The sequence below is a fragment of the Taeniopygia guttata genome, chromosome 26, assembly GCF_048771995.1.
Source record: "Taeniopygia guttata chromosome 26, bTaeGut7.mat, whole genome shotgun sequence".
Classification (NCBI taxonomy): Eukaryota; Metazoa; Chordata; class Aves; order Passeriformes; family Estrildidae; genus Taeniopygia; species Taeniopygia guttata.
The window spans coordinates 6,650,624-6,672,288 of NC_133051.1; the positions used below are offsets into that span (position 1 = coordinate 6,650,624).

Genomic DNA, 21,665 nt, shown 5'->3' on the forward strand with positions numbered 1-21,665 from the left:
AGGGAGGGGACAAAGCACAAGAAAAACAAACAAACCAAAGGGGGAAAAAAGGAAAATAAAAAACCCGAAAAAAACCCGAAAACAAACCAAATAAAAATCTCCCAAAAACCAAAAAATCAAACTAACATAAAAACAACACACCCCAAAAAAACAACAAAAATCCCCCCCCCAAAAAAACCCAAACAGAACAAAAAAAAAAAAAAAAAAGAAAAAAACCCAAAATACACAAACACACACACAAGAAAAAAAAAAAAAAAAAAAAAAAAAAAAACCAAGAAAGCCCCCCAAACAAACCAAAGGGAAAAAAAAAGGAAAAAAAATTAAAAAACAAACACATAAAAGAAAACCAACCAAAAAAAAAATCAACAAACCAAACCAACAACCAAAAAAACCCCAAAATCCCCAAACAAGAAAAAACCAACCAGAACAACAAAAAAAAAAAAAAAGGAAAAAAACCCAAAACACCCCCCCCCCAAAAAACCAAACAACAACAACAAACACCCCCAAACAAACCAAAGGGAAAAAAACCCAAACAAACAAAAATCCCCAAAACAAAAAATACCCAAATACACCCAAAAAAAAAAAAAAAACCATCAACAAACCCACCCAAACAAACCAAAGGTAAAAAAACCCAAGCAAGCAAAAAACCCTAAAACAAAACAAAAAAAATCCCAAATACACACTCAAAAATCCCAAATACACACTCAAAAATCCCACATACACACCTAAAAGAAAACTCCAACAAAACCCCCCAAACAAAAACCAACCGAACAAAAAAACAAACCAAAACCCAAAGTAACTCTGTGGAAATATCTTCAATTATTGCATTTTTATTGGGTTAATGCAAAAAATGCAAAACTTGTGCACCTCTGAGTCAGCCCCTGTGCGGTTTAATCCAATATTTCCAGCAAAGAATTCCTTGATGTGGTTTCTGCACCTTCCTCCCCAGGGCTCCTTATTTTTATCCTTAATTCAGTGTATTTTGGGCCTCTTTATTCCACAATCAGCCGGGTTTTCCTGGGCCTCGATGGGCTGGAGCAGGCAAACAGCCAGAATTCCAAAGGAATTCCAATGAAACTCCAGCAGGGCATGAAATGAACTCAAATTATCCTAAAATTTTAATTTCTCCTCTAAATCTGATCATGTTTTTATCATCAAGCCATTTTCTCACAGTTCCCAATGTATAAAAAATAGGATTTAAATGCCATTTTTACTCAAATGGAGGGGGGAAACTCCAAAGATCAAAATGCAAAGCAAAATTGAGTTGCTGTGGCAGAAGCTGCCATTTTAATGACCGTGGAATAATTGTTATTTTTTCTTGGTTAAAGCATCGCCTTTTCTAACCAAAATGAATAATTTTGTCATTTCTCGGGAGTTGAAAGCGCAAAAAAATCCAAATTCTTCATTGGACTTTGCATGAATTGTGCATGTACTCAATTGCTGACTGGCACAGGGAGACGTGGCGGTGGTGACAACAGTGCTGGCGTCAAAATCTGCCGTAGAGACCGATTTTTTTGCATTTCTTCATAATAAAAATTAACGACACCGCACCCGCGCCCGCGGCCGCCTTTTCCCTCCAAAACCGCGCCGGGCCCGGGCGGCGAATCTGCCGCTCGGGCCTTGAGGCGCCGCAGCGCCGCGAAAAATTCCCGGAGAAATGGGAAAAAATTCCAGCGTGGCGCCGGTGCCGGAGGGACGCGGCGAGCGCGGCGGGAGGGCCGGGCCGGGGCGCGGCGAGGCCGCGGCGGCACCGGGAGCCCGTGGCGAATCTGCCGCCGGAGCTCCGCCGCGTGCGGGCCGCGCTGCCCGCCCTCCCCGCGGGGACAGTGGGCGGGCCCTGCGCGCCGTGATGGTTCGAACGAGCCAATAGGGCGCGGGCTCTCGCGGCCCTCGACCAATCGGCGGATGAGGGGGGCGTGGCCGGCGGGGTCGGCGGCACCGCCCCCCCGCTCGCATCCTCTCGGCGGGGCGAGCGCGACCATTTTGCGGGGGGGAGCGGCGGGAGCGGGTCCGGCACCGACACCGGGACCGGCAGCGCGATCGGGGAGCGGCACCGGGATCGGCACCGGGGAGCGGCACCGGCGGCGGCGCCTGACGGGGGAGCGGCGGCTCCGCAGGCGCGGCCTGAGGCGCTGGGCCCAGCGCTCCCGCTCGCTCCGGGCGGCCTCCGCGGCCTCCGCGGCCCCGTTTGCTCCGCGCCCGGCCCCGCGCGGCCCGAAGCGCCGGGAAGATGTCGCGGCCCGTCAGGTGAGTGCCGGCGGCGCCGCTCCCGCCGGGCCGGCCCGGGCAGGGCAGGCCGCGCTCAGGCCGTGCGGATTTCTCCTCTATTTCCCCTTGTTTCCCCCCTGCTCACTTGGCACGGCCACCGCGGCCAGCACCGCGCTTCACCCCGCGCCGCCCGCGGGCCGCGCCGGGGCGGTCGTGCGGCCGCTGCCCCACATTTTCTAACGGGGAAAAAAGGGGATTTTTCACCGGCGCCGTGACCCACTTGGCGCGGGGCGGGCGCTGCTGTGGCCGCCACCCGCGGGCCCCGCGGGCGGCGGGGCCGGGCGGAGCGCGCTGCCGGGGGAGGGGAGCGGTGCCATCCGGCGAGGGTCCGGGGCACGGGGGCTGTGCATGGGGAACCACGCGGAGGGGAGGAGCCGGCGGGAGCCGCCCCCTCGCTGCGAGCGCCTTTGCCGCCCGCCCCGCTCCGCCCGGCCGCGCTCCGGGCTCGCCTGCCCGCTGCTGTTCGCCGCCGCCGTTTCCCTCTCCGAGCCTTTGGCAGCCGGGCTGAGTGTGCCCGGCACCGCCGAGGTGGGTCTGGGGTCGGTGGTTTGGGTTGAGCGGTGTCGGAGCGCTGGGTGGCATCGCTGGGGTGGGTTTGGGAGTGTGCGGCACCGGGAAGTGGTGCCCGAGGGAAGCGCTGGAGCTGTGTCAGGGTGGGTGTTTGGGAAAGTATTTGGGATGTTTCTTCGCCCAGAGGGTGCTGGGCACTGCCCAGGCTCGCCAGGGAATGGGCACAGCCGCAGAGCTCCAGGAGTGTTTGGACAGCACTGCTGGGGATGCCTAGTGTGGGGTTTTGCAGGGCCAGAAGCTGCACTGGATGATCCTTGTGAGTCCAGTCCAGCTCAGGATATTTTGATACCCTTGCATCTCAAAGCTTTGCCAAGGAGGTGGCAAAAGAGTGAACTCGCGATTGAAGTTGTCTTTATAGCAAAGGTGTGAAGTTTCCCACGGTGTTCTTCTCATGCTTTGTAATTCCTTCGTTCTTAAATGGCTGGTTGGAGTTTTATTCCCAGTTAGAGTTTTATTCCCAGTGAGCCTGGTGTGGGCTGTGGATGTTGGGTGTTTTGTCTAATTTAACTAAAAAGTACTAATTAATTGTGACAGCGATGCATCTATACACTTAGAGATGACAGCATTTGCATTTGAGTAATAGTTCTCATAATGCAGAATTTAAAATCTAAATGGAGCCCAGGACTGCTTTGCTGAGTAGGGGAGTGGCTCGGTGATGGGTGAGCTCTCAAATTAGTGGTGATGTGGCTCTGCTGCCTGAGGGGACACTTCAGTGTTGGAGATTTGTTCCAGGTAAGGAAAGGCTGCTGTCTTTAAAAGCAGAGCCTCCGAGCTTGCTGGAATTAAGTATTTTTGCGAGGATTTCAAATAAATAATTAAAATAAAACACCTGTGTCCAGTCCTGGAGTGTTGTGGGAGGTCTGCCTGCTCTCAGCCTCAGCTCTGAAGCACCAAAGTCCAGCAGGTTTTTAAGAGCACAAAACCTCCTGGCAGTGGCAGGATAGATGCAGCAGTCCCTTATCTCCCTGGATTTAATCGCCCTCCCAGGGGAAAAAAGGTAAATATTCAGTGGTTGCTACATTATATTGCTCTGCTAGCTAGAAAACCCTGCCTATAGATTCCAATCCATTAATGAATTAATGTTGGAATAAAGTTTTTTCTGCCTGTCTTTGCTGGTTTTTGGTAAAATGGAAGCCTGGTGGAAGGTTTTTCATCAGAGTAAGATTTAGTGGTGGGAGAGTTTTTCTCTAGTCAGTGTTCTTTGAATTAACTGGTGATGTCTGTTGGTTTCTGGTGAATATGTGTGCACCTAAAGCAGTGAACTTTATAAAATCCATCCTATATCCCAAGTTTTTACTCCACTTGTTGAGAAAATTGGCCTGTGGCTGAGTATGGCTGTTAATATCAGTTATTTAAAACTAAGTAGTAATAAAATCCTGCCTATTTACAGGCTTCTTGTGCCTGGCTCTGAGAGCCAGGTACTTCCTGCACAGTTCATTTCTCCTGGGTGGATAATGATGGGGTTTTCAGTGTTGTTAGAAAAAGGGAAGGAGTAAAATCTAAAAGAACCTGAAATTACTGAATTTCTGCATTTCTTGTGTTCTGCAAAGAGAGCTGGGGCTGTTTATAGGGATAAAAAAACCCAAAATTAAATACTTGGAGTCACTGTGTTTTTCTATATACAGCATCAATTAATGTGTTTAAAGTCAGAATTTTGACTTCTGGTACAACATTTCTTCTGCTTTTTCTCACTGGTCACTTTTACTCACTGTTCTTCTCCTGCAGGCTTTGCAAATTGAGATGTTGTGGGCAGGGCTGGAAATCCCAGGGGTTTTTTGGTCATTCATTTTAAGCTTAAAGCCACTTGTGAATTTATCTCAGTGCTTCAGGGCTTTACATCCTTCATTTTTCTGGATTTGAATCCCAGCCTGCTGTTGGCACTGCAGTGGAAGGGTGAAGTTTTACTTGGAGGAAAAAAATATATCTATAAAAGATAACTTGTTGCCAGTGTTGTCACTGGGCAGTGTAAAGTAGAAATACGGTGATTGTGGAAAAGTTCCTGTGGGATTGCAGGCAAGCAACAGTTCCTTGGGGATTGGCACTTAATAAAATGGAGTGATGCTGTGTGGTCCAGAGATGGATGAGTAAAAAGCTGATTCTTGCTCTGTTTCAGGCTGAAGAGAAACAGAGAGAAGGTGGAGGTACAAGAAAATTCAAAATATCAGGGTGGGGGTGTGAGTTGGGTGTTTGGGTTTGGTTCCCCTCCTGCTCTGCATCATTTCTGTAGTAAAATCTCAATTCTAATTAGAGTCAAATAGAGAATGAGCACAAGACTGCTTTAATTATTGCTGCAGAAATCATGGAATTGTTTTTTCCACCTTTACCCTTCAGAGAAACATTAAATCAGGAATTGGGAATGTGACAGTGGCATGAACAAAAAATGTCACTGTGGCAAAAATCCTGGAACAAAACCATCCCTTCCCCAGGCACATCCCCTGGGTCACTCCCTCCCAGTCTGAGCGTGGCAAAATTCCACAGAATTATTAGGGACACAATTATTGGCAATTTTTGATTTAAACTCCATTCCAACAAGGAGCCTTCCTGAACATTGCCTCCTGACCCATCTCATGAATGAAAAGATGAATTTTATTCTCATAAGCATCAGAAGAATAACTAAATTATTAAATAAGAAATCTGATTTTATGTATCTGATTTTATGTGGAGTTCAGAGTTGTTTGGATCCCTGAAAATCCTGCAGGTGCCACGAGCAGAGCCTGACGTGGGGAGTCAGCCCAGACCCAAATCTGAACTCTGTAGTGGGCATTTAATTATTTTGATTTAATTTTAATTGTTTGGATTTAATTTGTTAGTGAGCATTGAATTGTTTTGTGGAGTTCAGAGTTGTGTGGATCCCTGGAAATCCTGCAGGTGCCACTCACCTCTCAGTGGTGGGTGCTGAGTCCAATTTTTACCCAGATTTTGGGTCCCTGACTGTCACCAGGTGCCCTGTGCCACCTCCTGGTGGTGATTTTAAATCAGTGGTCATGGAAAGCCCAAACCCAGCACTGCAGATTTGCCTTGCCCAGCTCTGAAAACCCTTGCAGGAAACACTTGGGGCTGGAATTTGTATTTTTTGTGTATAAAAATGGCACCAAAAAGTGCTTTTAGTGGCAATATTTGCTGATGATAATGGTCTCACCTTTACCTGAGAGTGAAACCTGACTGCTGAAGAGGGGCTGGAGCTTTGCTCACAAATTCTGAGAAATTTTGGTTACATTGGTTAAATCAAGGCGGTGCTGAAAAAAAAAAATACAAAAAACTCAATCATTTCACCTCCTTGCCTTTGCTCTGTTGGATTGAGGGTGGGTGGTTGTATACAAACATTCTCTTCATTTTGGATTTTTGATGACTCCTTTTAGCATTGCCTTGCAGCATTAGATATTGTGGATTTTTTTTTTTAAATGTGGACTTCATCTGTGGGTTTTAATGTCTGTACAAATATCTGGAAATCTCTGCATTTCCTTAAAAAAAAAAAAAAAAACCCAAAACTTTTCTATCTGATTCTAGGGCTGTGCTGATGTTGATTTAAAAACTGAGGGTTTAGCGACTAAACTGAAGATGTGGTATGAAGATGACAGTTTTTCACAGTTTTATGAACATTTAGTGATCCTTTGACACGTTGATGTTGTTTTTCATAATTCCAAAATTGCACTTTGGCAGGCATCAAGTGCCGGTTGCAAGAATTTCTGTGCATTTTTGAGCTGTAGTTAAATTACTGGAGTAATTTCACTGAGTGCTTCAATCTCAACATGTTGATGAGCTCCTATTATTCCAAAAATAAACAGGAATATTAATATTGACATATTGACATGTAACAGGAATATTGATATATAACATTGACATATATATGTCAATATATTGACATATAACAGGAGTATTGATATATAACATTGACATATATAATAGATATCAATATTGACATATTGACATATAACATTGACATATATAATATATATAAATAATGATGTACTGACATAACAGGAATATTAATATCCAATAAATTGGACTGACAGCTGTTATTAAAAACTCATCTGAACTTTTTACATGCACAATTTTTAACCTGAATCAACAAGGAAATTTTAATTCATATCTCAAACCACACTGAACAATGCCTATCCCATCCTATCTTTTTATGCTCAGCCTAAGCGGATTTAAGAGAAATTTTATTTTTATGTCTCCAGTGCCACCAGCAGCTCCTTGTCCTTCCTCTTCCCTCCGGTGTTTTTATCACCCGGGTGTAGTAAAACTCTGTGCAAACCTGGAGTTGTTATTGCACAGCAGCTGCAAATAAAGAAATAAATTGCATAAAATCAAATTAAACCTGCTGGGCTAAAAGGTGAGGGGAAGGGCAGGGCCAGGTTGGTTCTTTCTGAGCTTCTCTGCTGCTCTTGGAGATTTATTTGCAGCTTTTTCTCTTCAGTGCATCAGGGCAGAGATTCCTTCTGTGCTCCACCCTGCAAGATAAGATAATTGAAGCTTCACTTTTGGTTCCTTCTGAAACAAATTATTTTAAATTTTATTTTAATACAAATACCAGTTTCTGCATGGCAACAGCTTCACTCCTGTTTCTTCTGAAACAATGATTTTTAATTTTTTTAAAATACACAGCAATTTTTTTGTTTAAATACAAAACCCTGCTTTTTTACCCACTTTATGCTTTCACAGGAAAAAACCCATTACTTGTTGCATCAAATCAGACTTGTTATATAATAACTTAATTATTCTTCTGATGCTTATCAGAATAAAATTCATCTTTTTACTTGGTTTCTTCTTTTCACTTTTGGTTTCTTTTGAAACAATAATTTTTAATTTATTAATTTTTTAAAAATAATAAATTATTATTTCTGCTCACCACGTGAGGAAAAGTGAGCAGGGATTTCTGCTTGGGTGCTTAGGGAAGGGATGGTTTCATTCCAGGATGTTTTCCACAGTGACAATTTTTTCTCAGTGATGTCTAAAAGTCTTGTTTATATATGGAAATTCTGCTTTTTTTCACCCCATTTATTCTTTCATAGGAAAAAAACCCAATACTTGATACATAATTTTTTTTTTTTTTTGCTCAGTGATGTCTAAAAGTCTTCTTTATATGTGGAAATTCTGCTTTTTTCACCCCATTTTCACACCCATTTTTCCATTTCACAGGAAGAAAACCCAATACTTGATACATAAAATCAGATTTCTTATCTAATAACTTAATTCTTTTGATGCTTACGAGAAAAAAATTCATCTTTTCACTTATGAGATGGGTCAGGGGGCAATGTTCAGGAAGGCTGCTTGTTGGAATAGGAGTGTAAATCAAAAATTGCCAATAATTGTGTCCCTAAAGTGGAATTTTGACACATTCAGACGAGGAGAACACGGTGCTGTTGGATTTAGCTCCTCTCCAAGGCTTGGATGGGATTCAACCTGTACAATCATTTTCTTCATTTGTCTTTTTTGGGGTATTTTTTGGGGGATTGGTTTAATTTTTTGGTTTTTGAATTTCTTTAGGAGCTTTGGGTTGAAATAAAACCAATTTTGCTCCTGTGTCCTTCTGTAAACCATGAGTTAGAGCTGCTCAGAAGGGCAACTTAAACTTGATTTACCTGTACAAATCTTGTCTTCCTTTCCTTTGCCTTTTTGGTATTTTTGTGGATGTTTTTGAGGGATTGGTTTCAGTTTTTGGTTTTTAAATTTCTTTAAGAGCGTTGGGTTGTAATAAAACCAGTTTTGCTCCTGCATCCTTCTGTAAGCCATGAGTTAGAGGTGCTTGTACAGGAGAGCAACTTATTAATTTTATTTGCCTTATTGGTATTTTTGGGATGTTTTTAAGGGATTGGTTTCATTGTTTGGTTTGTTTTTTAATTTATTGAAGAAGTTTGGGTTGAAATAAAACCAGTTTTGCTCCTGCGTCCTTCTGTAAGCCACGAGTTAGAGGTGCTCAGGAGGGCAACTTAAACTTGATTTTAGATGGCTCAGCAGTGATGGCTTTGGGGTGTCTTTGAACTGAGTTAATCAGCAATTAGTTAATGATAATTAATGAACTGCCAGTGAACGTAGCTGAGTTTGGGGAGCTCAGAGTGAATTGTGCTGAGAGCAGGAGAAGGGAAGGAGGATGAGGAAGGATCCGTGTGCTGGCTGGAGTTCCCAGCTGAAGAACTGAGCTCACGCGGTGATTGCTGCAAAATCCCATTTTTCCGAGGCTCTGTGGGAATCTCTGTATTTCCAGCTCCTCCCAGCCCCTGTCAGTCCTTCCAGGAGGTGTTTGGAGTCTGAGTTTGAAGCATTTTCAGCTGAAATTTAATTGAAATTGTGGCTGTCTTGGTTTCCTTTGGTTGCTGTTTATAGGGCCGTTATCTTGTCAATACAAGAGTTGGGATTTGATCTCTTGTTAATAAAAGGGTTGGGATTTGATATCAATAAAAGGGTCGGGATTTGATATCAATAAAAGAGTTGGGATTTGATATCTTGTCAATAAAAAGAGTTGGGATTTGATATCTTGTCAATAAAAAGAGTTGGGATTTGATATCTTGTCAATAAAACAGTTGGGCTTTGATATTTTATCAATAAAACAGCTGGGATTTGATCCCTTGTCAATAAAACAGCTGGGATTTGATGGACAAGGTGCTGATAAAATAACCAACAATTCCATTTTGGAGGTTTCAGTAAATTGAAGAAGATTATTTGATTTTGTTGACTTCCAGATCAGTGTAGCTCATTCAGAAAGCTCCTGGAAACCCCAGTGAAAACTTCAAATGCTTTAAAAACAGGGATCATATGGGAAAATAAAAATTGGAAGAGAAGGTGTGACAGCAGGCGAACTGTGAGAAGCAGAAATCCCGAAAGGAGCAGTTTAGAAACGTTTGATTTATAATCCTAGTGTATTTATCAAAAAGAACGTTCACATTCTGAGGCTGCAATCCAGATTATTATATATATATTTCCTCACGGAAATGCTGTTTATGCTTTAATGTACTTTGTGTTCACTTCTGACTGCAGAGGTGGAAGTGGCTGAATTACCCAAGTTTTCTTGGGATGTTTTTGGGCTACAAGTGCAGCACTGGAAACAAGGATGGGACATTTCTTTTTCCTTAAAGCTTTAGTAGCTCTGAAGTGATGAATTCCTGATTTTTTCTTCTCCTGCTTTTTCACAGGAACAGGAAGGTGGTTGATTACTCCCAGTTTCAGGAATCAGATGATGCTGGTAAATGACTTTTTTTCCTTAATCTCCTTGGGCTGGAACAGATCGTTATTGCCATGCATATTAATTGTTCTGCTTCTAATCACATCTTCAACTCCAGTTCCAAGGAGTTTGTGTTCTTCACAGCCTGAACTGTTAATAAGTAATTGAAAATATAATCATTCTCATATGTTTGGTATTAAACAAACAATGGTGCTCGAAATCTTATTATTTAATGCTGGTATTGTTGTAGTGCCTGGAGGCTGTTGGCAGCAATGCTTTCCTTGCTCTGTGTTGTGTTCTGGGGCAGAGGCTCCTTGATGCCACTTTTTCCACAGGAAAAGATGTTTTCCATTTATTTTATGGCTCCAGTTGAGCCCACATTATCAAGCATTTGAGGGGGATTGCAGCTAAAAAAAATATCAGTGTGAATTAACAAAATAGTGCTGGATCACATTTGGAAGAAATGTAATCTCTGGATTAAAAGTCTGGATCCCTTTTCTAAAAAAAAATATAATATGTGTAAATTAAAAGAAATTTTCTGGAATATATTTTGAGTTCTTGGAAGATAAACTCAATGCTAAGGTTGTACTGATAATTAAAATGAGACAAATATGCACAGTTCTTAATTATAGTGGTTTTATTCATTAAATAAGGTATTGTGTAATAGTTGTAAGGAGTTCTGCTGAAAACTCCTGTTTAATAGCATCCTTTTATCCCATCACAGGGCGGTGCTGTTAGAATCATGCAGAAATACGTATGGATGTTAATTTTTAATAAGTTTATATCATAACAAAATGTAAAATAAATCCTGTGTCCCCTTGGTGAGGTTTTTTTGTGTTTCCCTGGATGAGATTGCACTGTAAAGAACATTTTCACGGTGCTCAAATCAAAGCTCAAATCAATGGTTTAAGCCAGGACTTTGCTTCCACCAAAGTTTTTTTGAAGTTTTTCTTTTTGATGAGCATGAAATGTTCAGTTTGCGTTGTGACTGAGGAGAGCTGTTGGCTGGGAATGAGTTTGATCCCAAAACTTTTTGTCCTGTCCAGATGATGACTATGGAAGAGATTCAGGTCCCCCATCCAAGAAAATCCGTTCATCTCCCCGAGAGGCTAAAAACAAGAGGAGATCTGGGAAGAATTCTCAGGAGGACAGGTAAAAAACCAAAAGACAAAAAGAAAAAAAAAAAAAAGGCAGCTTTTCATCTCTCAGCAACATTGCTCAGAGCCTTGTCCTGTGTGTGGGGAGCAGCATCTCCCAAGAGAAGTGCGACTGGGAGCTCAGTCGGGGCTGGGACACTGAGGGGGTTTCTCCTGAAGGGAGCAGCCCCAGAAATCAGGTGTGGAACAGTTCCCAGCTGCTGGGGCTCACCATAGGTCAGGGGTGGCTCCGTGTGGTGGAAAACTCCCTCCTCCAGCCCGTGCTTCCAAAGAAAGGCTCAGCAGTCTCTGCTGTTCGGTCTCAAGGCAGTTTATTGCAAGTTATCTAAAAGATTTTCTCCTGGGGCTGCTGTGGTTTGCTCACAGCTCAGGCAGAGGCACACACACACCCTGACATCCTCTCTGACTCCCGACTGCTTCTTCTCTCCCCGCCCAGGGCTGCTGCTGTCTTTTATATGGTACATTACGTGTTACATGGGTACAGTTTTTCCCCAATGCCCATTACCTATATTAAATGGTGCTTTTCTATCTTTTATATGGTACATTCCGTGTTACATGGGTACAGTTTTTCCCCAATGCCTATTACCTATATTAAATGGTGCTTTTCTACTCTAAACCAATCTGTGAGTGCCAACATCACCAAGAACATGGAGGGAAGGAAGGAGAAAGAGGAAGGACAGGGCAGGCCCAAATCCCTCCATCTTAAACCCTCTGACCCCCATGTACAAAACCAAAATTCCCCTACAGGACTTTAAAACCCCCTCTGTACAGCACTCAAAAATTCTTCCCTCTACTTTGTAACTACTTCTACTCTAATATCTAAATTTTTGTGACTTCTTGTTCTTCCTGCAAGGATGGTAAATCATTCCATGGCTCAAACCCAAAATCACAGCTGTTTCCAGCTGCCTGCCAGGGTCTCAAATGCTTCTGACCTGGGCCTGGAACCTCCAAAAATGTCTGAGGGACATTTTGAGTTCCGACACCCAGCCCTGCTCCATCATTCCAGCAGCTCCAGAGCAGCTGCAGTGGCAGAAAGTGGGATCCAGGCACGAGGGCTGGCAGCTGCTGCACCCTTAGGTGGGTCAGGGCAAGGTGCAGCTCCTGCCCCATGTCCTGCAGCCTCTCAGCATCCCTGTGCTGCCAGGGTGTCACTGAGGGCAGGGACATTTGGACGTTTTGTGGCTCTTTGTTCCTCATTTTGGGTCCTCTACAAACACTTGTTTTGGGAGTTCAGTTGCTCCAGCAGCCTCAGTGCTGCCCTGCTGCAAAATGAAAGTTTCCTGTAGAATTTCCCTTTTGCAGTCCCCCAAATGATTGCCATGAGACCTTTGAAATAAGTTTTTTTTTGTTTTCGTGACAGATTTCAGCTTCAGGGATGGAGGTTCTGCCAACTGGTTCTTAATTCTATCACTCCAAGATGTCTTTTATTTTCCAAATGAATCAAATGATCAAATAATTGGAGAAAGCTTAGGGCATATATGTGCCAGTTAAGAGCAAGATACACAGAATGGAAACTAAGCAATGACATAAAGACAAGTGCTGACTAAAAATCTATTCAGGACAAACCTTTATTTCATTTATAAACCATCAAAATAGCAGCTAAACTGGAAGCCATGTGGATTGTGGGTTGGTTTGAGAGTGAAGTGCATGGTTCACCTCAATCTGATTATTTCCTGCCTGGTTTAAGTTTTTCTGTGATTCAGAGTTTGAACATTATCTTCCCAACCATGGTAACTCCACAGACAGCTGAGTAATCCTGAAGTATGTCCAGGAAAAGTGACAGTTCTCAGCCTGGACATCACTTTGCTCTTTAAAAGTTATTTTCCACACAAGAGTGACTGAAATCAAAGTTGAGACAAGCACTAAGACCTATCGTTCTCTCGTTTGCAGTGAGGATTCAGAAGACAAAGATGTGAAGACTAAGAAAGATGATTCACACTCAGCAGGTGACTGATAGCATTGTACTGATTGTGTACCTTTAAATCATGTCTCTTCGCACCTGGGAGAGTTGCAGGAGTAGGATTTGAGGCAGAAATGAGATAATTCTGATTTATTTTAAGTCATGTGTTGCCTCTGCTGCTGTTACTTCCCACACTGGTTTGGGATGATGGGCTTTTTTTTGTGTAATGTGATGGTCCTATAAAATTTGTCTGCAGAAGTGGATAGATGTGTTGATCCCTTCCCTGCAGCTTTTATCCAGAATGATCCAAGAAACTTCATCTTGCTTCCTTTTCCTTGCAGATGAAGATTTTGGCAGTGAAGACGATGACGTAGGAGCTGACGATGGCAAAGCCGACAGTGACTACGAGAGCTCTCAAAAAAGCAAAAAAGGAAAGAAGGCTAAACCAGACAAGAATAAGAGAGCAGCCTCCAAATCCAGGAAAAGGCCTGCAGGTAAAAAAAAAAATAAGAAAAAAAAAAAGCTTATTTTGCAGTGAAAATACTGCAGAGGATCTTTGGGTGAGTAAGGAAGGTGTTGATGAGGTTGAAGTGTTGTCACAGGAACTCAGTGAATGTTTTAACCCCCTGATAAATGTTTAAACCCCTGTTTTGCCCCTCTGCTGCCCCTCTGCTCTGTACTCAGCCCAATTTGGGGCCTTTTTCTGCAGAGGACAGCGAGGATGAGAAGGAAGATCACAAAAATGTTCGTCAGCAGCGGCAGGCGGCATCCAAAGCAGCCTCCAAACAGCGGGAGATGCTCATGGATGATGTGGGGAGTGAGGAGGAAGAGCAAGAGGATGATGAGGCACAGTTCCAGGAGAGTGAGTAAATGGGATTGGAAAAAGGGACACAGTTTGCTTTTTGGCTGGGACACTGAGGACAGAAATTGTGCTCCTCATTAACTTCATTTTTACTTTCCAAGTTGGGTTTTCACAGCTGGAATTTGTGCTCTGAGTTTGCAGTAAAGGTGTGTGTGTGTCCTACAAAATTTGTCTTCACAAGTGGGTAGAGCTGTTGATCCTTTCCCTGCAGTTTTTATCCAGAATGAGATTTAAGTCATTAATTGTATAAATTTGGCTGTGACAACTTTCTGCAACTTGAAAGTTGGAATTTGTCATGAATTTGCACCACTTGCTGTTCTGCATGCTTGGTGTTGGTAATGTACAGTGGGAGATAAGCCAGTGCTTCCAAACTGCTTTGGAATTTTTGGAGTCAAAAGTTTTTAAGGTTTAATGACAGATTTTAGGAAAGCATTAAATAATTGGAAGAGTTCACTCAGTGAATTTGGAAGAATCTGTGCAGTCTGGGAGACAGGAAACTTCATCTTGGTGCCTTTTCCTTGCAGATGAAGATTTATTTTTTTTCCCAGGGATGTGAGTGTGTGTTTTCCAGGGATGTGTGTGTTTCCCAGGGATCTGTTTATTTGTAAGCAGCCCTAAAGGATAATTATAAACTTCTCAATGCTTTTTGCTGTCCCTGTGCTTTGCTGACATAAAAACCCAGTCAGATTTTGTACCACAGCAGATAAATGGAAGCCCACAAGGTCTCGGAGTCTATGTCCACAATTCCACAATTTAACTGGCAGATCTCAAGTACATCTTTTACTTTCTTCTTTTTTTTTTCCCAAAAAACCTGAAATTTCCTTATGCTTCCAGCAGATTCAGGAAGTGATGAAGACTTCCTCATGGAAGATGATGATGACAGTGACTATGGCAGTTCAAAAAAGAAAAATAAGAAGGTCTCCAAGAAATCCAAGCCAGAGAGGAAAGAAAAGAAAATGCCCAAGCCCAGGCTAAAGGCTACAGGTGAGTCTGTGCAATGCAAGTTTCTCAGTTTAAAACCCAGATTTTCTTTTTGCTGCAGAAGCTTGGTTGAATTCTTGGGGTCACAGACATCCACAAAAATGTTGGAAGGGCCAAAATGCCATGATTTAAAGCAGCAGGATGGAATAATGAGCTGGCTTTAATTCTTCCTTTAGGGGTTGACTTGGTATCTGTCTTGAGGGTCAAAATTCATGGTATTGAAAACCTTTCCTGCTGAGGTGCTGCATTCTGACTTTGTGTGTCTCACAGCCAAATAATAACAATTTGTGGCTTTGTTTGGGACTTTTTGACGGTGTCAGGGTGGGGAAATGAGAAGCAGAGGAAAACTGGATGCATTTCTGCAGGAAATTTCAAATTATAGCAGCAATGTGTGTTCTGCTTTGACAAGAGCTGTGTCCATTTGTGATGTCACATCCAGCAATTAAACAGCTTTTAAATCTTCTTAGATTGCTCTTCACTTCAGCTTTGCTAATTGGGAGTGCTAAAAACATTGTGGGTCTGGTCAAACTGCTGCTGAATGACTTTGAAATCCCATTTATTACTGTTGAGTTTTTCTGCCTGTGCTGCTGCTGAGTTTTACAAGGTTTTTCTTTTTCCAGTGACCCCCAGCCCAGTGAAAGGCAAAGGGAAGGCAGGTCGCCCCACAGCTTCCAAGGCAACAAAAGAAAAGACCCCATCCCCCAAAGAAGAGGATGAAGAGCCTGAAAGTCCCCCAGAAAAGAAAAAATCAGCCAGCCCTCCACCAGAAAAGTCAGGGGATGAGGGATCTGAAGATGAAGCACCCTCTGGTGAAGATTAAAATGGCAGTTGAGGAAAATCTTTGTTTAAAAAAAAAAGAGGAAAAAAAAAAAGAAAAAGGAAAAGAAAACAATACTTAGGGGTAGAACACGGTTTTGGCTGTGGCTTGACTCATGGGCTTTGAATGCTGTCTTTACTTTCAGCTGTTTAATACAGTGTATTCTTTTTTAATAAGAGGAAACCCTTCTACAGTAATATTTTGAAGTCAATGTTCTCTGTTGGCCATTCCGTTCTCCCTCCCCTGCCAAATCTGAAAAGCCATTTAAGACAAATTAACAGACCATTCAATATTTTATTTTTGTTTCAAGGGATACTGCAGTTGTGAAGCAATAAGGTTTGAGACTGATCTGTGGAAAGCATACTTACAAATCCTTAAGTAGAATAGATTTTTCCCAGTGCTGGTAAGAGCTGTTTAAAACTATTATTCTGTATTTGAAATATATGGAAAAAAAAAATAATGAGCCTCTGCTTTAAAAGACTTTGAGATGAGTTCACTCTCAGCAAAAATGTAGTGGATCTAATTCCAGTGGAGGAGGATGGAACACAGGGAGGAATCCTGTGTTTCTTGGATTCAGGCACGTTTTTCATGGAAAGCAATCAAGAAACTCGGAGATGCTCCAGTGTCTTTGATTTAGACAAGACCCTCCAGTCAGGATGGGAGAGTTTTGTCTCTGCTGGATAGAAAACTGTGCTGCTGTAGGCAAATTGCAACCCATTCCAGAGAAATTCAGATATTCAATCTACAGCCTTCCCATATCCAGTCACCCTTCTTTTATTCCTGCTGTAGAGGGGCAGAACAGGGAAGAGAAATTGCAAAATCAGTTTTAAAACTGCTTTCCATTGGGTACCGTGGAAAATGTTTTTATTATAGAATTTTCCAAGGGAAAAAACAACAGATAATGTAAAATTAAATTCTTCAGGTTTTGGGGCGAGGGATGTCCTTTTGTGGGTGTGAGCAAAGGATTCCTGTAGTGTTCTGGTCACTTGAGATCCCATGAGTCAGGCTTGAGTGTTTCTCTTCCCTCCTGCTGCCCTCAGCAAAGCTCCAGGGGTCACTGCCCTGTCCCCACCCTGCTCCCTGTGGGGTCTGAGGGATCTGCTCCCCTCCTGCCTGTGGGATTTGGGATCTGTTCCCCTCCTGCCTGTGGGATTTGTGGGATCAGCTGCTCACCCTTCCTGTGGGATTTGCTGGATCAGCTGCTCACCCTTCCTGTGGGATTTGTGGGATCAGCTGCTCACCCTTCCTGTGGGATTTGTGGGATCAGCTGCTCACCCTTCCTGTGGGGTCTGAGGGATCTGTTCCCCTCCTGCCTGTGGGATCTGCTCCTCTCCCCTGCCTCTGGGTTCTGCTCCCATCCTGCCTGTGGGATTTTCTCCTCACCCCTCCTGTGGGATCTGTGGGATCAGCTCCCAGGTTTCTGTGGAATCAGCTCCCAGGTTCCTGTGGGGTCTGAGGGCTCTGTGGAGTCTGTGGGATCAGCTCCCAGGATTCTGTGGGATCTGTGGGATCAGCTCCCAGGTCCCTGAGGGCTCTGTGGGATCTGTGGGATCAGCTCCCGGGTCCCTGTGGGATCTGTGGGATCAGCTCCAGGGGCCCTGGGGCTGGCAGCAGCTTCCATCAGCCTGTCCCTGGCACAGCAGGACACTCGAGGTGTGTGCTGCCATTTTAATGTGGTTTTATCCGAGCAGCCATATCCTTCCCTTCACGGTTTTTATTTTCTGAACTTCATGAAACTCCACAAACCTCGGTTTTCACACCCTCAGACAGTTTTCTGCCACTTTTGTTGGTGGAAACATTGAAAACTGGACCTGCCATTTTTATTTTTATTTTTTTCCTTAAACCCTCTGTGCTTCTGTCTGTTGCTCACCTTCTCTTCGGGCTGACAAGCTTTGCATCCTTCTTGTTTTTTGGGGTTTTATTTTTTTTGTCACAGAACTCCCCATTTTGTAACCAGCCTCTCGAAGGTAACATAAGGCAGCTAATTAATGAGTTGGGATTTCTGGTGGCAGCAGATTTTGAATCCTGTTTGGGATTTTGGAGAGTTCCTACACTAAATATGATCAGGAAGGAGCCTGATTCAGGTGGGGAATGGAATATTCCTCCAGCAGCTGAGTGATTGTCCTGTGTGATTCCCTGGATTTTATTGAGGCTGGTAAATTCCTTTACCTTATAAAAATTGAAGTTCTCTAACGTTCTTGACTCTCATGGAACTACTGTTGCAGTTACAATAAAGATGATGTTGTTTCATTGTAAATCTATTTTTATTTTTTTACCATGGTTTGATATTTTTAATTTTTTTTTTTTTCCAGAGAAGCATCAGGCTGCAGGGAAATCTCAGTCTTGAAAAAGAAAATGTAATCCCCTCTCCTCTCCCACAGCTCTTCCCACCTGCTGGATTGCAGGGAGAGCAGAAATTCCCTCAACTTCTTGGGTAATTCTGGGAAAATAAATGGCTGCATTTTAAAAATAAAAACCATTTGGGGGTAGCAAACACTTGTGCAATTGTCTGGTTCCCAGAGCTGTTGCCCTGCAGTCCAAAATGTTTCAATGGGTTCTTAAGGTTTTCCTTTAATTCAGGTGTACAAGAATTCCAGGGGATCTGGTTCTTCACCTGCCACACCTGATGTTTTCTGAAGTGTATTTTGTGCGTCTCACCTCAAATATATTTTTGGTTGGTTCATTTTTTTTATTTTTTAAGAGAAGTTGAGGCAGTGAAACATCATTTTTCTGTTATTTCAGGCAGATTTTGGATTGTTTTACCCTGGAGCTTTGGCCTTTTGTTCCACAGAACTGTTCTGCATTCTCACGTGTTCATTTCTGGTGGGTTGGAGGCTGCCTGATGCTCCTTTCTGAGTGTCCCAAACACCATGAAAATCCCAGATTTTCAGGATTTTGTAACTTTTTCTAACCCTGTTTTGCTGATTGGTACAAACACTGAGCTCTAATGGTCTCTGTTAGAAATACAGCAATTTCACATTTTTACAGATGGGAGAAAATTGTCAAGGTGAATATTTATATGATTTTGAATATTTTTATTTTCACATACATTGTTTTTCAGTAGCAGCAGACTTCATCTTTTTAAATGCCCATTGGAATGAATTTGTATTAAAAGATTCTGGAAGGAAAGCTGGGAAAATGCCTTTCTTTAGGAGCACCAAGGGATTTTTATGGAGCAGAAAGTTTCATTCACAGGAGGAGGCTTTAAAAAGATTCTCTCCCACAGCTGTAGTCCTGGAGCCTTTGCAGAGAGGTAAAATGGATTTATTCCAAAATTCAAGTCAGGCTCCAGCTCTGCCCTAGCCTTGCTTTTAAAATTTCAGAACTTCTATAAATCCACACCAGCACCTCCACCTCTGGTTCCTGCCAACATCCTGCCTTGAACTTTTTAAAATCAGTCAAAATCTGCAATTTCAGCTTGGATTTTGTGCTAAAAATGGTTTGGTTCAGTTCCAGGGGGGTCAGCAGGAGAATGACAACTGTGCTGAGTTAAGGGGGTCAGGAGTGGCTTAAAAATGGGGCAGCTGAAGAGTTTTTGATCAGTTTTAATTTCCTCAAGGCAGAGAGTGAGGGGAGAGAAGCAGCACCACCAGGGCAGCGCAAAAATCTGAAATTCCTGGTGTTTTTTTTTTTTCCTTTTTTATCCTTTTTTTCCCTTTTTTTTGGAATATTCCCTCTACTGATAGCCACAAAGGTACAAGAGCCACTGAGGCAGCCAGGTGAGAGAGGGAGGGAAGGAATCTGTACCATGCTGGAAGCTTTTGGAGCTGTAGGGAAAAAAAAAAAAAAACAAAAACAAAAAAAAACAAACCTGGTGCTTTGCTTTTCTGTCCTGTTCGTGAAGTGTTTATTTTTCTAACAGATCCTAGCGTTGAACACACGGTTCCTAAAAGCTACAAAGTGATCCAGGAGTTTTGGTGTTTGATGGGGAATTCATTCATCTGTTGGAGGGGGCAAGAGTTGGAGCAGTTTTGGAGGGACGCTGGCACGGAGTGGTTGGTGGCGTTTAGGATGGGTGATTTTGGGGAGGCTGCTGCCACAGTTTTCTGTGGAAATGAGAAATTCTGTGTGTATCTGACCCAACAGAACATTTCCCCTCAGCTTGGAGTGTTTCCCTGCAGTTTTAGGAGGCTTCAGTCCCAGTGCTGATGGAACAGAAGCGACACTTTAACACTTAGTTCTGCTTGTCCAGGAGGATTTTTGGGCTTTTTTGAGCCCATCAGAGCAGGGAGAGCCGACAGTGTCCTTCAGAGACCTCCCCAAGCCCAGCCTAGCTCTGAATCAAATCCGAACCTTCCCACTTGAGTAGCTGAATGTCTTTTCATGGAACTCTTGCTGTCAAACCATGAATATTTGTGGGGTGCAGCCCGGCCTTGCCCGGTGCTGCTCCCCAGCGCCAGCCCCGACCGTGCCCAGCATGCTCAGTGTGACTGCAAAGCACCCGTGTGCAAACGCTCTGTACAGTGGGGCCAGGGTTTTTTATATATATATTTTGGGATGGGGGGGGAGGAGGGTGGGTGTGGAGATCCTGAAATCAGCTTAAGCCAGACTTAAATGTGTGTAAAAAAACCCCAAAATCTTCGGTGTGTGAGTGCGCGAGCGGGAGTGTCTGACATCCCATTCCCTTTGTGTTCTCAGCATTTGTGAGGTTTTATTTCTTTTTTCTTATTTTCCCCCCCCCTCCTCCCCTTCCTGCAGAAGCAATTGTTACAAAAAAAAAAATTGTAAATAAGAGCTACGTAATTTTTTTTGTTGTTGTTTGCCATCATGTCACAGCAAACCCTGAGTGAGCAGTGTGAAGGTGGAGGAGGAGACTGGCAGCATTTTCTGGTATGCAATGAATATTTTGTCTCGAGTATCTGCAATTCCCCTGGTGAGCTTTTGGAAGAAAAAAAAACAAGTAAAAAAAAAATTCAGGCTCTTTGCAGTTCCCCTCCTTGTCCTTTTTAATTTTTATTATTATTTTTTGTTTAATTTCAAAAGCAGGAAGAAGGGGCAGCTGCAAACAGTCATCACTGTGGGGTTAGGAACTCTTGACAACCCTGAGATCTAGCATGGTACTAGGAGTTAAGTCTGAATGTAACATTAATGCTTTATTTAAAATTAAAAACAAAAACACTTTGGTTTTGTTTTTTTTTTTTAAGGGGTTGAAGTGAACATGACTGTTGACCATGTTCGTGAATTTCTAGATGCAAACATTCATTGGTAGAATTGTGTGATGGTCTTTTGTGCTAATTAATTTGACATATTCTGAGTCTCTGTATGTACCTGCAAAGAAAGAAAAACAAAAAAAATAACAAAAACCCTGCTTTGCTTTGATTGAAAAAGGGTTCCTGGGACTGCATACCTGCTCCTGAGCTCTGTTTTAAGTATGTGTATCCTTCGCTTGTATTTTGTATTAAAAAAAAGAACCACGAGGGAAAAAATGAACCCTTTATTGTTCAGCATGTTGGAATTGTGTCCCCTCTTTTATTTTTCTCCTTTTTGGAATATATTAAGCAACTCATTCTTCTGTATCTTTTATTTTCTTTTGTAAACTTTTTGGTTTTGTTTAAAAATGGCTTTATAAAAGGGCTTTTATAACCCATGAACACGACTGGTGTCATTTTTCTGCTGCTCCAAGGGGATCATCCTGTGAGAGGTAAAAAGTGTTCATCTTCCGGCATCTCTGAGAGTTTTGGGGTGAATTCCTTGGAATTCTCTGAGGAGGGGATGCCAGCTTTGGGCCAGGTATGACTTTCCCATCATTGCTTGAGAACTGACCGGGAAGAATGAAATAATCCAGAAAATTGTGCTTTGCCCAGGCTCTTCCTGGAGTTCTAAATTGAGATTTTAAGGTCCAAAACCAATTTGAGGGAGAGATGAGAGGAGGGACAAAACCCTTGGAATGTCATCTTCCCCTCCAGGAGCTTCCCCTGGTGTATCCCAGCAGATGGGAAACTTTTTAT

General features: G+C 43.0%; 1 protein-coding gene across 2 annotated transcripts; it reads left to right on the forward strand.

Annotated features, from left to right (window-relative positions):
- The first annotated feature begins 1,952 nt into the window (after positions 1-1,952).
- On the forward strand, positions 1,953-21,304 carry NUCKS1 (nuclear casein kinase and cyclin dependent kinase substrate 1). 2 transcript variants are annotated; one of them, XM_030291831.4, is made up of 8 exons: positions 1,953-2,247; positions 9,972-10,021; positions 11,047-11,152; positions 13,048-13,103; positions 13,399-13,551; positions 13,767-13,919; positions 14,754-14,903; positions 15,521-21,304. In XM_030291831.4, the coding sequence occupies exons 1-8, from the start codon at positions 2,231-2,233 to the stop codon at positions 15,718-15,720; spliced, it is 885 nt and encodes a 294-aa protein (XP_030147691.1). In that variant the 5' UTR covers positions 1,953-2,230; the 3' UTR covers positions 15,721-21,304. The 2 variants fall into 2 exon arrangements, with proteins under 2 accessions (XP_030147691.1, XP_030147692.1); XM_030291832.4 differs by having other exon boundaries at positions 14,757-14,903.
- The last annotated feature ends 361 nt before the right edge of the window (positions 21,305-21,665 follow it).

Coding starts and splice junctions, on each gene's coding strand:
- NUCKS1 (XM_030291831.4), top strand. Junction 11,153..13,047: donor AAGAATTCTCAGGAGGACAG/GTAAAAAACCAA, acceptor TCTCGTTTGCAG/TGAGGATTCAGAAGACAAAG. Junction 13,552..13,766: donor ATCCAGGAAAAGGCCTGCAG/GTAAAAAAAAAA, acceptor CTTTTTCTGCAG/AGGACAGCGAGGATGAGAAG.